Source organism: Crocuta crocuta, unplaced genomic scaffold, assembly GCF_008692635.1.
Source record: "Crocuta crocuta isolate KB4526 unplaced genomic scaffold, BGI_CrCroc_1.0 scaffold548, whole genome shotgun sequence".
In the NCBI taxonomy this organism is placed as follows: domain Eukaryota; kingdom Metazoa; phylum Chordata; class Mammalia; order Carnivora; family Hyaenidae; genus Crocuta; species Crocuta crocuta.
The window spans coordinates 2276871-2292978 of NW_027528725.1; the positions used below are offsets into that span (position 1 = coordinate 2276871).

Genomic DNA, 16108 nt, shown 5'->3' on the forward strand with positions numbered 1-16108 from the left:
ACAGATTATAAATGACTCTCTAGTTAAAACAACCCTTTACTTCTGTTTGTTAGCATTAGCCTTTAAGAAACATGCAAATATATATCAACACAAAAAAAGTGTACAAATTAGTACTTGAAACCTTCAAGCAACTGTCTTAATGGCTTATCATACCTTCATAAATTTGAAGTCATTTTTCATATATAAATTTTCTCTTTACTCTTCATCAAAATGAGCAACCCCTTTCCCCCCCACTACATGTGCTAGCAGGCCACACAAAGGAAATTATGTCTTCTGCTGTTTGCTCTGCCTCTATTTTGAATGGATGCACTCATTTAACAAATACTATCAGTTCTTCTTGTGAATGTAAAGTCTATTCCAAAATATTCCTCATGCTATGTACACAGTGCTGACACAAATCTGATGCGCAATAAAATATTTGAAATGAACATGGTAAAACCACCTTAAATCAGAGAGGAAAGGTTTTCATAAACATTTCTCATCATTTACAAAGCCCCTTGATTCACCAATACCTATTTCCACTTGTGAGAAGATTAGCAGTCAGCATTGATTTCTGCGGGGAGACGGAGCAGAGCCGGGAAGGGGGGCGTGGGAGAGCAGGGGAGTTAACTGGAGGAAAGGGAGAGCAGTTCAGAAACAAGAAATCTGACATTTTTATTATACAATGTTACATGGATATGAATGGAATCTAGACCTACTTGGCATATTAAAGCTGGGATTATTCCTAGGACCCTACTTAGATTGATGAACAGGTTAAAAAATTTTTAGGTGTAATGGATAAAGCCTGATTTGTTGGGTGAACACAGAAGCATAATTAGCATACCCATTTTAAGAAGAGCTGCGAAGGATAATTTATTTTAAGATCCTAATAAATATGCCATTAAAGAAGGATCTTTTCTGTACCTAAAAATACTGACAGAGGGTAGCTTGCAGATGAAAAATCCGTATATGAGAAATTTAAATGTAATTCTAAACTTGCAATATTTACCACTTAAAGACTGGAATTAATGATTTAAAAAGGCAGCAGTGCTCATTGCCAACAAAATCAGAGTTTATCTCAGAAGCGTAAACAAACCTGTGAGTTAAAGAACATGCCAACCACGGCATTTATCTGTTTATACCTATACAACTGTATGTATCTCTTTAATCTATAGTTGTCATATTCTGTCCATATAGTTAGAAGAGATTTTTGTTTTAATTCAGATGAAAAACTGTCGAACGGCTATTAATTATGTAGACCCCCAACATGACTTTACTTGTTCACGTCTCAATTTACCATTATGTTATATAGCAGCCTAAATTATATATATCTGTTGGTAGAGAATGGAATGTTCAAATAAGACTCTAGTTATTTACTAATTTATACTGTCTTGGCTGTGAAATCCAGGGATAGGAGAGTTTCTCTTTGACATAAAGGTCATGTTTACTTTTCTCTTAAAAAATTGAAATATTTGGATATAATAATTTATTTGCTATCTTGGCTATCAATGTTTAGGACTTAATTTCCTAAAATTTATTATTATGGTTTCTGAATATCTGAAATGCCATCATTTGGATCACACTGAAAATGAAATATGTATTTCTACCCTCATACTAAACGGCATTCCGCAATATCTACTATTCAAACTCTTAAGTTTTATCAAGACTATACAGAAGATTCAGAAACCATTAGTAAATGAATAACTTAACCATATCCATAGAAAATAATTGTGTAATATAATATTTCAAAAGGTAAGGGAATTTCCACTTATATCAAAACTGGGCAATTTTAAAGTTCTCTCTCTCTGTAGACTTAAAAAAAAAAAAAAAAAAAATCCTGAAGAGGAAAGTATACACATCCTTAAAGGGAACCAGATCCTCCGTCTGGAGGCTGGACAAGCGAAACTCTCCATATTATCGTGCTTATAACTGAATAAGTATATATAACCTGGAGTAATGTAACTGTATGCAAAATGACAACAAACCCTCACTACCGTTATTGAGGGATTGCATTTAGAAATAAGTCAAAAACGTTTCATTCCCTGTTCGAAGTATCCCAACCAACAGACTGGTGTGAACAAAGCTTGATATGAACCGAAATGAATGCTTTAAGAGTAATAATTTAGACTGTGATAGAAATAAATCACAACGAATGGATCTAACTTTAGCTGAAAATATCAATATGTTTAACTTTAATGTGCATTTGGGTGCCATTTCTAAAGTTAGGGGATCAAATAGAAAATCTGAATAATAAAGCATCTTTTAACTTGAGCTGCTAAGCTGTAACCCTTGTCCCTCAGGAAAGGAATGTGCAGATTTTCAATAATTCCATAGCAGCAGAAGGCTCACTCAGTAGAACACAGTTTATCTTTGCTTCTTGTGGCAAAACACAGGAATTGAGTAAGAAATAGAATTTCCATACAATTCCTTGCGTAACTCTTCATACAAGAAGCTACTTTTTAAAATGCGAACTGACTCAAAATGCATAAAAATGTAAATGTACAGTATACATACATACCTCCTAGTGGGGTCAAAGGAGTGCCTTTTCAGTAGACATACAAAGACGTCTCAAGGCACTTAAGGGGTTAAGACACAATGCATGCATTCCTTTACATCAAGTATGTGAAATCACATGATTTGGAATAAGCCAACCTTATGATAAATATAAGTTACATTATTAAATTCAAGAAAATTTGTAGATTCATATTTATACTTTCTAGAAGATGCTGGTAAATGGACAATGTGCAGCATTTCCTGGGAAAAGCAAATTCCATCTTTCTTCTCACGAACAGCAGGTCTCTATGGGGGAGGACAGGGAAAGATGTGCTGCATCCATAGGCAGTGTACTGGCTAATACTGAGAATGATATTGCTAAAATTTAAAAAATAAAAATCTGGTCATCAGTAGAGTAAGTACATGAATCACTGGGAAACACCAGAGCTGACTCCTGATGTGTACGTCTTTTTGCTTTCAGGATACAGGTGTGTGTATCAGAGATGAGGAGGTTTCTGAGCCTTGTTTGTGGCAATTCTACCAGAAGGGGACTGCATGGCACCACCACAAATTTCATAAATTACCCTGAACATACTCAGTTATTCACTATTTGTTCGGAGCAAAGCATGAAATAGTCTTCAAACACATGAATTACAGATTTTGAGAGAGTGACATTTTTTAAACATAAAGTGCAACAGTGCTGAAGTTTTCAGTTTTTGTTAGTTCTTCACTGCTCCTGCCTAACTGCCACTTCCCGCAAGCGGAATTACGGCACAGTGCGTATAACAGAAAGCAGTGTTCCAACACTTATCCCAGACTTAGGCTTTCTTATTTATTTGATGACGTCGTTAAGGGTTTAACAAATCCTTCTTCATAGACTTTCAAAATAGCTTCACATACAAATCTGTATTGACTCTGAAAGACAGAAAGAACAGAAATGATCAGAACGACCAGAAAACAACAACAAAAAAGAGAACATTTCACTTGGCTTGCTTATAAAAGAAATGCAAAGTAAAACCACACAGAGATACCATTTTTCACCAACACAATGGCAAAAAATAAAAAAGCCTGACAACGTATTTTGTGGGCAACACTCACTCATACATGGCTAGTGGGGATGTAAAATACTACAATTTGGCAGCAGCTAATAAACTTACATTAATTTACCTTTCACCCAGTAATCCCACTTCTAGGAATCTATCCAAAAGATAAACTAGAAAAAGAAATTGAAAAAATATATTCATAAATAAGTCTATTAACTACTGGATTATTTTTAATAACAAAGAAGAGGAAGAACCCCAATGGCTACCAGGAAGGGGATGGGTGAGTAATGAGTGGCACATCCTCCCAGGGGAATACTATGTGGTAAAGGGCTCAAGGCGAAGGAATCAAAGTCTACTGATAACTATAAAATGATTCCAGAGTATCTTGTTAAGTCAAAAGAGCATAGCAGAGAAAAGTGCACACAATGTACTCTTTTTTTTTTAAGTTTTTAAAAAATGTTTTATTTATTTCTGAGAGAGAGAGACAGAGACAGAGAAGAGACAGAGTGACAGACAGCATGAGTAAGGGAGGGTCAGAGAGAGAGGGAGACACAGAATCTGAAACAAGCTCCAGGCTCTGAGCTGTCAGCACAGAGCCTGATGTGGGGCTCAAACCCACGAACTGCAAGATCATGACCTGAGCTGAAGTCGGACACTTAACCGACTGAGCCACCCAGGCGCTCCCAATGTACTCTCTTTATAAAAGAAAGAGGGTGAATACAAATGTCTATCTCAACATACATGTCATACAAAAGGGAAGGACAGATCATTAAAAGCATAATTTCCTACGAAGAGATAGATGGAACAGGGTGCAGGAGAGGGGTAGAGATTAGACTTCACTGAATATACCTCCTTCTTCTATAGATTTTAGTTTGGAGCCACATAAATATACCATAATTAGAACACTAATTTAACAAAATCTCTGTAAGTTGAAAATAATATGAAACAATCAATGTGTGTACATAGCGGAGGGCATAACCACATACATATAGAGAGTGGCTATTTCAAGGGACTCTGAAACAGTAATTTGAGTATCTCATAGAAAATATCCAAAAAGTAGAAAAAAAAAGAAAATTCTTTTCGGTAACCATTCTGTTGGTGGTAGTAGTGTTAGTTTTGTTATTCTGAGACGTTACGTCATGTGGAATAAAACAAGTGAGTATTTGTGATAGCCTAATAGCTGGTATTGTAGAGAACCCTTATTCCCCTTAAGGAAGAATGGACATAAAGATGTAACGTAGAACACATTAAGTAAAAACACTGTGGTCCTGAATTGGTATTAGAAGCATCAGTATTAAATCATTAATAACGTTTGTTTTCTTAACTCTGGCAATGGAAGATTTCTAAGACAAATACTAACATTAACCCAGCAGCTTAGAGTACCCAGTGCTCAGAAGGTGGTCCCTAAAATAATCTCTCAAAACAAAAACAAAAACACAGTACATTTTTGGAGAAATCATGATTCTAAAACTGGGGCAGGAAATGCATAAGCCTGGACGTCTTTATTGATAGCAAAGAAATTATTTGTTACTAGGGTTGTGACAAAACAGCTTAGGAGCTGAGCTGAATAGGTTCGTACTGGCCAAAAATGGAACACTGTAGGCATCATTAAAAAAAAAACCCAAAACTACAATGAGTTGAAATATATCACATATGTTTAAATCCATGATTTCAGAATAATACCAAAGCAAACAAAAATATGAGGTCCCCATTGGGAGAGGCAAGTGAACCAATTCATTATACTGAAAACTGATACAAGGAAAGCACAGCCTGTACCACTGGTTAACCAAAGAGCCAAAGAGAACTTTCTTTTTAAAGAAGTATTGCAGCTAATAAAGAAAGATGGAATAATAGACTATTATTCTTCAAACCTACCAGTTAATGATGCAGACACTGATCACCCAAGGCCACTAACATCACAAAAAGAAAAGACAAATTTTAAGTGCCTCTTGAAAGAACAGAATACCACCTAATTTGTTCAAGCCTATAGATCCATTTACCACTTTTAGAAAATACAGATAATACTCGGTCATTCATCACATAAACTGCAGGAAAAAAGAAAAGAGACATAGAAAGTGGCAACACATTAAAAGAGATTTAGGAGACATAAATCAACCAAAATTTGTGGACTGTACTGTATCTGAATCCTGATTTTATACAAGGTGTAACAACAAAAACAAAAACTCATTATGTTCGATACAATGTAAGAATTTGATTTCTGGGTATATATACATACCAAAAAATGGAAAGTAAGCTCTCAAGGAGACAGTCATACACCCATGTTCACAGCAGCATGAGTCACAATAACCAAAAGATGGAAACAACCCAAATGTCACTGGCAGACAGAATGATAAACAAAATGTGGTCTATACACAATCAGGAATTCTTTAGCCTGAAAAGAAAGGAAATTCTCACACATGCTACAAAATGGACGAGCCTTGAGAATATCATGCTGAAAGAAGCCAGTCACAAAAAACCAAAACCTGCATGAATCTACAGATCTATATATATAAAGGTATCGAGAGAAGTCAAGTTCATAGAAACAGAAAGTAGAATACTGGTTGCCAGGGGCTGGGAGGAAAGGGCTATGGAGAGTTGTTGTTTAAGGTGTATAGTGTTTTAGTTTTGCAAGATGAGAAAGTGCTAGAGACAGGTTACCCTACAGTGTGAATACACTTAACACTCCTGAACTGTAGACTCAAAAATGGTCAAGATGGTAAATTTTATGTTGTGTATTTTGCTACAATTAAAAATCTGTTATGTGTGAATATAGATACAAAAACCTCAAGAAAAATATTAGACAATCAAATCAAGCATCATATAAAAAATATTACATACCATGTCCAAGTAAAATTTACTCCAGGAACGCAGGTTAGTTTAACATCCGAGAATCAATCAATATAACATACAATGTTAATAGAAAAAAAGACAAAAACCACATAATCATTTTAAGAGACGCACACACACACAAAAGCATTTGACAGAACTGAACCTCCTTTTCATGATGAAATTACTCAACCAACTAGCAACAGAGGGAATTTCCTCAACTGGACAAAATGCATCTTGTTAGATACTTACTGGGTGAAAAACTGAAAGCTATCTCCCTAAGACCAGGAGGAACAAGACAAGAATGTCTGGTTTTACCACTTTCCCATTGTACTAGAGGTTTTAACTGGGACACCTGGGGGAAGAAAAGGTAAGGGAGCGCCTGGGCAGCTTAGTTGGCTAAGCCTCTGACTCTTGATTTTAGCTCAGGTCATGATCTCATGGTTTGTGAGTTTGAGCCCTACACTGGGCTCTAGACGGACAGCTCTGCACTGGTAGCATAGAGCCTGCTTTGGATCCTCTCTCTCTGCCCCTCCTCTGCTCATGCTCTCTCTCTCACTCTCAAAACAAATAAACTTAAAGAAAAAAAAAAGGAAAGAAAGGCATCTAAAGTAGAAAGGAAGAAGTAAACTATCTCTATTTACAGATAACATCTCGTATACAGAGAATCCTAAGGAATCCACTTTCACATGTAAAAAACTATTAGAGTTAATGAATTATTTCACCAAGGTTGCAGGATACATGATCAACATATAAAATCAATTTTATTTCTACACCCAAGCAATGAAATGAAGAAAACAATTTCCCTTAAAATAGCACCAAAAAGACTAAAAAGCTCAATAAATTTAAAGAAGTGTAAGACTTGTACACTGAAAACTGTAACATATGAAACAAAGTAAAGAAGACATAAATAAATGGGAAGACATTTTGTGTTCATGGTTTGGAAGATGGAATATTATTAAGATGGCAACACTCCTCCAAAATGATATGTGAATTTAGTGTAATCCATATCTTGCTTTTTCTGCAGAAAGAATAACGAACGAATCCATATAAAATTCCTAGGGAAAAGCAACGGACTCTGAATAGCCAAAACAGTCTTGAAAAAGGAACAAAGTTTGGAGAGTCACATTTCCTGACTTTGAGTTTTATTATAAAGCTTAAGTAATCAAGACGCTATGGTAATCAAGTATAAGGACAGGCATACAAATCAATGGAATAGAGTTGAAAGTCCAGAAATAAACCCTTACATTTGTGGTCAGCTAATTTTTGACAAGGAACATAGAGACAATTAAGAAAGAACGTTCTTTTCAACAATGGAGTGGAGACAACTAGAGAGCCATGTGTCGAACAATGAACTGGAACCATACCTCAAACTATTTGTAAAAGTTAACTCAAGATAAATCAGACGCACATCTGAGAGCTAGACTATAAAACTTTTGGAAGAAAGCAGAAGAATAAACCCTTGCAACCTTGAGTTTCACAATGACTTCTTAGATATGACACCAAAAGCATATGTGATTTAAAAAATATATAAACCAGACTTCCTCTACATTAAAAACTTTTGGGCTACAAATGACATAATCAAAAGTGTAAAAGAACAGCGTGTAAGAAAACATTTACCAACCAGAGACCTACGAGGCACTTGTATTTAGAAAATACAAAGAACGCTTACAACTCAACAATAAAATGACCAAAAGAACAAACTGAAAAAAGGGGAAAGGGCATCTGGCTGGCTCAGTAGATGAAGTATGTGACCCTTGATCTAAGGTTGTGAATTCAAGCCCCCTGTTGGGTATAGAGATTATTTAAAAATAAAACAACCTTAAAAAAAGGGGGGGGACAAAAGGTCTGAATAGACAGTTCTCAAAAGAAGATATATAAATAAATGGCCAATAAACACATGAAAAAATGCTTGAAAGCACTAGTTATTAGGGAAATACAAATCAAAACCACACCAAGACACCCCTTTATTTATGTTCAGTAGGCTAAAATAGAAAAAAGAGAGGAGTGCCTGGTTGGCTCAGTCAGTGGAGTCTGTGCCTCTTGATCTCAGGGTCACAAATTTGACAATGTCTGGCAGTTAACTCAAAAGGCAGAGTTACCATATGACCCAGCAATTCCCACTCTGGGTATATACCCAAGAGAAATGAAAACATATACACAAATGTTTATGGTACCATTATTCATAATAGCCAAGAAGTAGAAATGATCTAAATGCCCATGAACAGATGAACAGATAAACAATGGAATATTATTCAAGAGAGAGAGAGAGAGAGAGAAATGAAATATGACACATGCTACAGAATGGATAAACCTATAAATGTTATGCTCATTAAAAGAAGTCAATTACACAAAAGACCAAGTTGTATGATTTCATCCATATGAAAGATCCAGAAAAGGTAAAGTTACAGAGACAGAAAGTAGATTAGTGGTTGCCTAGGGCTGGGCTGGGGGTGGGGCCGGGGGGGAAGGTTGGAGACTGTATGAGGGAAATGCGTAAGGGGTTTCTTCTTGGGGTGACGAAATATTCTAAAATTAAATAGTAGTGATGATTGCAAAACTCTGTGATATACTAAAAACTACTAAACTGCATACTTTAAAAGGGTGAATCTTGTGGGCACCTGGGGGGCTCATTTGGTTAAGTGTCTGGCTTTGGCTCAGGTTATGATCTCACAGTTTGTGAGTTTGAACCCCTGTGCTGGGCTCTCTGCTGTCAGTGCAGAGTTGGCTTCAGATCTGTCTCTACTCCTTCACCCCGTCCCTTTCCACTTGTTGTCTCTCTCAAAAATAAACCAAAAATAAAATAAAATAATTTAAAAAAAGGTAAATTTTGTGGTATGTGAATTATATTTTAATAAAGTTGTTCTAAAATAAAAAAAGACATGGGGCGCCTGGGTGGCTCAGTCGGTTAAGCGTCCGACTTCGGCTCAGGTCATGATCTTGCAGTTCGTGGGTTCGAGCCCCACGTTGGGCTCTGTGCTGACAGCTAGCTCAGAGCCTGAAGCCTGTTTTGGATTCTGTGTCTCCCTCTCTCTCTGACCCTCCCCTACTCATGTTCTGTCTCAGTCTCTGTCTCAAAAATAAATAAACTGTGAAAAAATTTTTTTTTAATAAAAAAGACATGATTTATATGGGACAAATGGAAATCTGAATACAGACTATTTGATAACGTTAAGAAATTACTGTTTATTATACTTACGTGTGATAATGGTATTGTGATTTTGTTTAGAAGAAAAACCACTCATCTTTTACAGATACACACTAAAATATAGACAAAATGATCTGACGTCTAGGATTTGCTTCAAATATGGGGAGTGTGGGTGGCACTATAGATGAAACAATACGGCAAATGCTGTTGGGTCTGAGTATCAACATAGTGTTCATATATTTGATTCTGTACTCTTGCGTATTTTTGAAATTTTCTATAATTAAAAGCTAAAAAAATGATAGGCATTTATTAGATCACACAGGCCAATTCACTTAAATAACTTTAATGCCACCAACAATGTTAATATTTCACCATGGCTTAATATAAAAAATAATCTTAACATTAACTCTAAAATTCCATGATTCTTTTTTTTATTCCTGGAATATAATTTAGAGTCTGTGTTGAATACAATAAGTCAGTAGCTCAATTTCCATGACTGTTTTTGTTGTTGTTGTGATTCAAGTTCTTAGGCTAAGAAGAATGTGATTTCACCACAGCTGTTTCAGGGCAAACAGGCCTACCAGGACTAGCCAGTTCTTGGCATTCCACTTGACTGACGAACAAAGGGAAACTTCCTCTGCATCTGTTTAAGCATTTAAGAATTAATAGGATAGGGTGGTACTAACAAACATTTTCTGTAAAAGTTCAGTTAGTAAATATTTTAGGTTTTGCCAGTCAAATGGTGCCTCTTGCAACCTCTCAACTTTGATATTTTAGTGTGAAAACAGTCATAGACAATATGTAAATTAGTGGGAATGGCTGTGTTCCATAAAACTTTATTTATAAAAACAAGTGGTGGGCCAGATTCGGCTCACAGGCAATATTCACCAATCCTTATGCTAGGGGTTACTGGCTCCTGGCAGGGAATTAAAAGATAAAAATATGGTTTGGCATATACAATGATAACAAAAATTGAGAAAACACACATGTACATGAAGTGCAGTACTTACAGGTGTTTGGATCATCATGGCTCGTTGATCTCTCATTGTTCTTACAATGTCTAGTGGATAAACTGGTTGATTGCATTCAATGAGACACATGGCTGTTTCCATAGTAATAAGAACCCCAGTTCTTCCAATTCCAGCACTAAAAAAAGTAAGGGGCAAGGTCTCATTGATACTATTCTGTTAAACTTCTTGTGGCTTCTGTACAGTAAATTAAAGTACTGAAACATAATACAATGGAATAATAATTTGATTTTAATTAAAAGATTTATATTACAAAAGTAGAGCCCAACTAGAAAGTACTTTGAAAATTAAAAGACAATTCACATGTAATACAGATTAAATGGTTTGTACCCACCCCTCCCCCATTGTTAGTGTAAAAATGCTACTTTAAAAGAGTCAGATTTCAGTTTTAAAAATCTGAACAAGTATAGAGGCTTATTGGAGCAACCTCCCTTTAAAATGCAAAATAACAAAATCACAATAACATTAACAAATGTACAGAAGACAATATAGTATTTTATACATTCCAATCAGGTTTTAAAAGCAAATTCAATTTTGATTAAACTTTAGAAATGGATACTCAAGAACAACTTTATTCTCTGTGAACATGGCTACAGCAGCTTTTGGGGACTTAGGATTACGAAATGGCTAAATGTGTTCATCATTCCTGCCATTTTGCCTCTCAGATATCTGGTCTATAATCTGTTTTGATAATTTGAAAATCTGCTCTTAAAAAAGTGCTGGAGGGGCGTCTGGGTGGCTTAGTCAGTTAAGCGTCCGACTTTCGCTTAGGTCATGATCTCGCGGTTCGTGGGTTCGAGCCCCGCATCGGGCTCTGTGCTGACTGCCAGCTCAGAGCCTGGAGCCTGTTTCAGAGTCTGTGACTCCCTCTCTCTCTGACCCTCCCCTGCTCACGCTGTCTCTCTCTCTCTCTCTCCTAGAAATAAATAAAACATTTAAAAAAAAAAGTGCTGGAAAGTTTAAGGATGAAAAGATACCTTCATTTATTTATTCAGAGGATTCAATGTAGCTTCTGAATAAATCACTTAGAACAGAAATGGCTAGGATTAGGAGAAGAGAATTTCAGTTTCCTACTCTGGGTTGGTGGCAGTGAAGGCTGGAGTTCCTGTACTGGCAGGCAGAATGGGGCCAGAGCATGATAACAAGAGAGGGTAGCCTGTCACTATCCCCCTGGAGCTCTCAGAAGTGGCACACCCTCTTGTGGTATTGGGCAGAGCCACTCCAGAGGAGGGGAGAGTACTTGCCAAATATGCTGGCAGGGGCCACAGAATGGGAGGGAGTGCCTTGCTGGGAGGAGGAAATCTAAACCATAGGCTGCAAGTGAATGTCTACAACATTGTATTTCATCGAGTCTAAGATGCCAGCCATTGTAAGACACCCAATGTCTGAGATGTCCTTTTCTTTCTTTTTTTTTTAAAATATTTTTATTTATTTCTAGGAGAGAGAGAGAGAGACAGCGTGAGTAGGGGAGGGTCAGAGAGAGAGGGAGACACAGACTCTGAAATCGGCTCCAGGCTCTGAGCTGGCAGTCAGCACAGAGCCCGACGCGGGGCTCGAACCCACGAACCACGAGATCATGACCTAAGCGAAAGTCGGACACTTAACCGACTAAGCCACCCAGACGCCCCTGAGATGTCCTTTTCAAGAATCATGCAATAAAGTATCATTTTTACTTCTTCTGATAATGTTTCAGACAATCGTATGTTGGAACATACCTTTTGCCTTCCAGCTTCATTTCACAGCTTTGGGTTCCCTCTAATTACCATAGTGATGATCAAAATTTTAGGACAAAATAAAATACGCATTCCCTTTTCAAAGTGACACATCCAGTCAGCTATTCAATCATAAAAGATAGGAAATAGAATACCTGCAATGAACAACAATCGGTTCTTCCTTGCCAGCCCTCTTATTTCGTACATGACAGACGAAATCCAGAAAGTCACTGGAATCATCAGGGACTCCATGGTCAGGCCAGGCTATGTACTGGATCTGAGTGAGCTGACGACTCTCATTTTTCTAAGTGTGAATAAAAAATTATGCACCTTGACTTAAGAATTATCTTTAAGATATAAACATTTATGTCATTTTAATTTTAGAAGAAAAGTGAAGAAAATATTCCCATTACCTCCCAAAAAGTAATGCAGAGATTCAATAAAACCCAAAATTTTAATGAAAAAGAAAGAAACCATTTTACAGAAACAGTTGTATCCATTAAGCATTGTTTACCTACTACTCTACTGATAACTCAATTTCTTACTTATATTTTTCAGATGACAATCAAATAAATAAGCAGAACAAGTTAAGAAATGTGTAAAGAAAACTAAAAAAGTGTCAGGTGAGCAAAAATGAATGGTATGGTAAAAAAACTTTTATAAGCAAAGTTAGGCCAATTCTGAAAAATACAAGTGAAATAATGGAAATTAGGAAAACAAAAATAAAAATAAAAATAAATGTATATTAAAAACTGGAGATCATAAAACCATAGTGTCAAATCAGGGCTTAATTCCTTTTTAGGAGTCAAGAGTCTGTAAAATGGAGAAAAGTTTTGGATTTATACATCTCAGTTCAAATCCTGACTCTGCCGGTAAGCACTTAATATTTAGGAGCCTTAATTTCTTAAAATGAAAAATAACACCTACAACTCAAAGGGATAGTCTTACACTGAAAGGATTCTATGAGAGGACCAATCAGCTGTTTGGAATCATATTCTCAACAAATGGTAAGTATGGTCATTCAACACTATGAAATCTGGCTATAGTCATTTACATTAAAGGGAGCTTCCAGAAAAGACCATTAAAGTAGGAGGTAATTAAGAAAGGAACTAATGAAATAAGAATTCCCAAAGAGACCTCAGAATAACTTGGTAAGTAATTTTTCAGTATCCTGTGAAATGAAAGGAAGTTATCTACAATAGACAACTTTTGATTATTACTTTTTTTTTTTAAGTAGGCTCCACACCTAGTGCAGAACCCAACACAGGGCTTAAACTCATGACTCTGAGATCAAGACCTGAACTGAGAGCCACCGGGTGCCCCTACTATTATTGTTAACAAAAGAATTTAATAGTACCAATAATTACAAAAATGGGTAGTGTAAAATTATATTTTATTATGTTTTGAGGTAGTATCTTTCTGTTCATCCATGTATGTATGTATTTAGTATGGTAACAAATGTATTTTCCCAATTATATTTGTCCCAAACTTTAAAAACTAATTTGTGTCTTGGCATAGTTCTGAGGTACTCAGGGTTTGCAAAGAAAAGACATTTTAATATTATAAACTGCCATGGGTAATCTGTAGGTGGAGCATAAAGAGACTATGCTGAAGCCATATATAGCCTTCCATTTGGGAAAATGAAGAAAATATATTATGGACTTACCTTGTTACATTAGACCATGAGCTATACTGTATATGTCCCTAAGCACTAATTCATTCTGATGGAATCTATGAAAGATTATGAAAATTTAATTTTTTATGTCTTATAACTATTTAATGCCAGATTCCTTTATTATAAATCAGCACAACTTCTAGTTCCTTCCCTCTGGGTCAGTAAAGCTCTGTCTTGTGCTCCTTTATTCATATCTGGGAGGTGGAATGGGGTGGGGAGAGGGAGATGAAGCTCTCATTTCCTAGCGCTTAACCATTGATGGGGTAGGCATGGGTATTCAAAGAGTGTACTATCTGCTCTTCTCGAGTCCCCTTCAAAACCAAAGGTGGCTACAGAGGGAATATCTAGCTGCAAGCAGTGAATGTGGGATGTACTATCTTTAACAGCCTGACAGGACTGGCAATATGCCACCCTCCACACACATCTTCCAAGTGGGTTGCTAAGCCATCATTTACTAATCAGTTTCCATTTCTGGCTCTGGATTTGGAAGCAAAGAAGAGTGACCCAGGTGGCAGTAAGAACTGGCAATTAGAAAACTATAATCTATCTTTTGTCAAAGGATCCTATCTACAGTCTTTTCCTTAATACTGAGGAGACTGAAACTGTTCTCCTTTATACTCTTTTACAAAAAGGACAATAATTTGACAGCTATTAATTATTCTACTTCTACAGATGCCTTCAAATACTTTATTGATATTAGTGGTAGGAAAAAACTAAACATAAACCTGGCATGATTTTTAATGAATAGGAAAAGTATTAAGAGTAGTATTATTCACTAGAATCTTTTTTTTACTGACCATTCATATATTTACTTAAAGAAGTGGAAAATGCATTTAATACAGTAGAAGCATATACTTCGTAAGATTCCAAAGCATCCCAACGAAGCAAACAATTCATAAATTTTAAAATATTTCCTAGTTAACCACCAGGACTCAAAACATTGTCAGCTTTCAGAGTTTTACCTTGAACATAAAAGTTCTAGTGGGTATCCTGCCTTCCTACCTCTTGGTTAAACAGTGTCATCTTCCTGAAGATATATGCTGTATTTCCTTCTTCTGAGTGACAGGTGACTTGGTAGCAGCCATAGGATGAGCTTGCTGTGGGTTCTGGCCAATACTGGTGACACTTAACCTGACATCAATAGATTTAAGAAATATATATAGTTTAGGTTTTTGAATTTTGAAAATGTTTTAATTTTTGAAAACTTGTAAGCCTAAGAAAAGTTACAAGAACAATTTGATGAATTACCTTTCACCTAGATCTGTCAACTGTTAACATTTCTTTGTCTTTTTTTCTCTTTGTAATAGTCATCTGTTTGGATAGATTTTGAGACTGCAAAAATCCTGTTTATTACAAGCTTTCACCCAATGTTCTACCATTCTTGACTAATTCTTGCGTGAATCATTAACTACTATGATATTGGCAAAATGGTGCACTAATTTTTTATGTCTAGATTTAAGTTAACAATGAGAAAGAATCTCTAAAATGCCAGTACATTTATTTTCATAATTAGGATTAAAATTTTTTTTAGTTTATTCATTTATTTTGAGAGAGACAGAGAGAGAGAGAGAGAGAGGGAGAGGGAGAGCACAACGGTTCAGACAGACAGACAGGGAGAGAGATCCCAAGCAGACTCTGTTCTGTCAACGCAGAGCCCAACCTGGGGCTCGAACTCAAACAGTGAGATCATGACCTGAACCAAAACCAAGAGTCAGATGCTAAAGTGACTGAGCCACCCAGGCGCCCTATAAATAGGATTTTTTTTAAAAAAACAGCTTTACTGACATATAATTCACATAGCATGTAATTTACCCATTTAAAGCACACAATTCAATTGTTTTTGGTATATTCGCAGAACTGGGCAACCATGAGCACAATCACTTTTAGGACATTTTTTCACTCCCAAACCCATTAATAATCACCGTGTGTTCCTCTATCCCAACCTCTTGTTCCATTCTGGACCCAGGCACCCATTAATCCACTTAGAACCCTGTGTGAGTCTGCCCCCTCTGGACACGTCATACAATGGACTCATACCGTGTGTGGTGTCTGGTGACCGTTCACTTGGCATAATGCTTTCTGGGCTCACGCGTGTTATAGCGTGTATCATTTCTTCGTTCCTTTTGATGGCCAAATAATACATGTGTGATTATATGAGGTTTTATTTGTTACATTTCGGTTGTTTCCACCTTTTGGCTATTATG

The 16108-nt window shown here is 36.3% G+C and overlaps 1 protein-coding gene across 3 annotated transcripts in view; it reads right to left on the bottom strand.

Annotated features, from left to right (window-relative positions):
• Nucleotides 1-545: 545 nt before the first annotated feature.
• Nucleotides 546-16108, bottom strand: part of PTPN4 (protein tyrosine phosphatase non-receptor type 4) — a 177737-nt gene continuing 162174 nt past the window's right edge. For all 3 annotated transcript variants that reach the window (XM_077755303.1, XM_077755302.1, XM_077755304.1), the window contains 4 exons: nucleotides 14907-15035; nucleotides 12385-12533; nucleotides 10500-10635; nucleotides 546-3387 (listed from right to left, as the gene is read on the bottom strand). In XM_077755303.1, the coding sequence (XP_077611429.1) occupies nucleotides 3301-3387; nucleotides 10500-10635; nucleotides 12385-12533; nucleotides 14907-15035 (501 nt within the window). In that variant the 3' untranslated portion in view covers nucleotides 546-3300. The remainder of the gene's footprint in view (nucleotides 3388-10499; nucleotides 10636-12384; nucleotides 12534-14906; nucleotides 15036-16108) is intronic.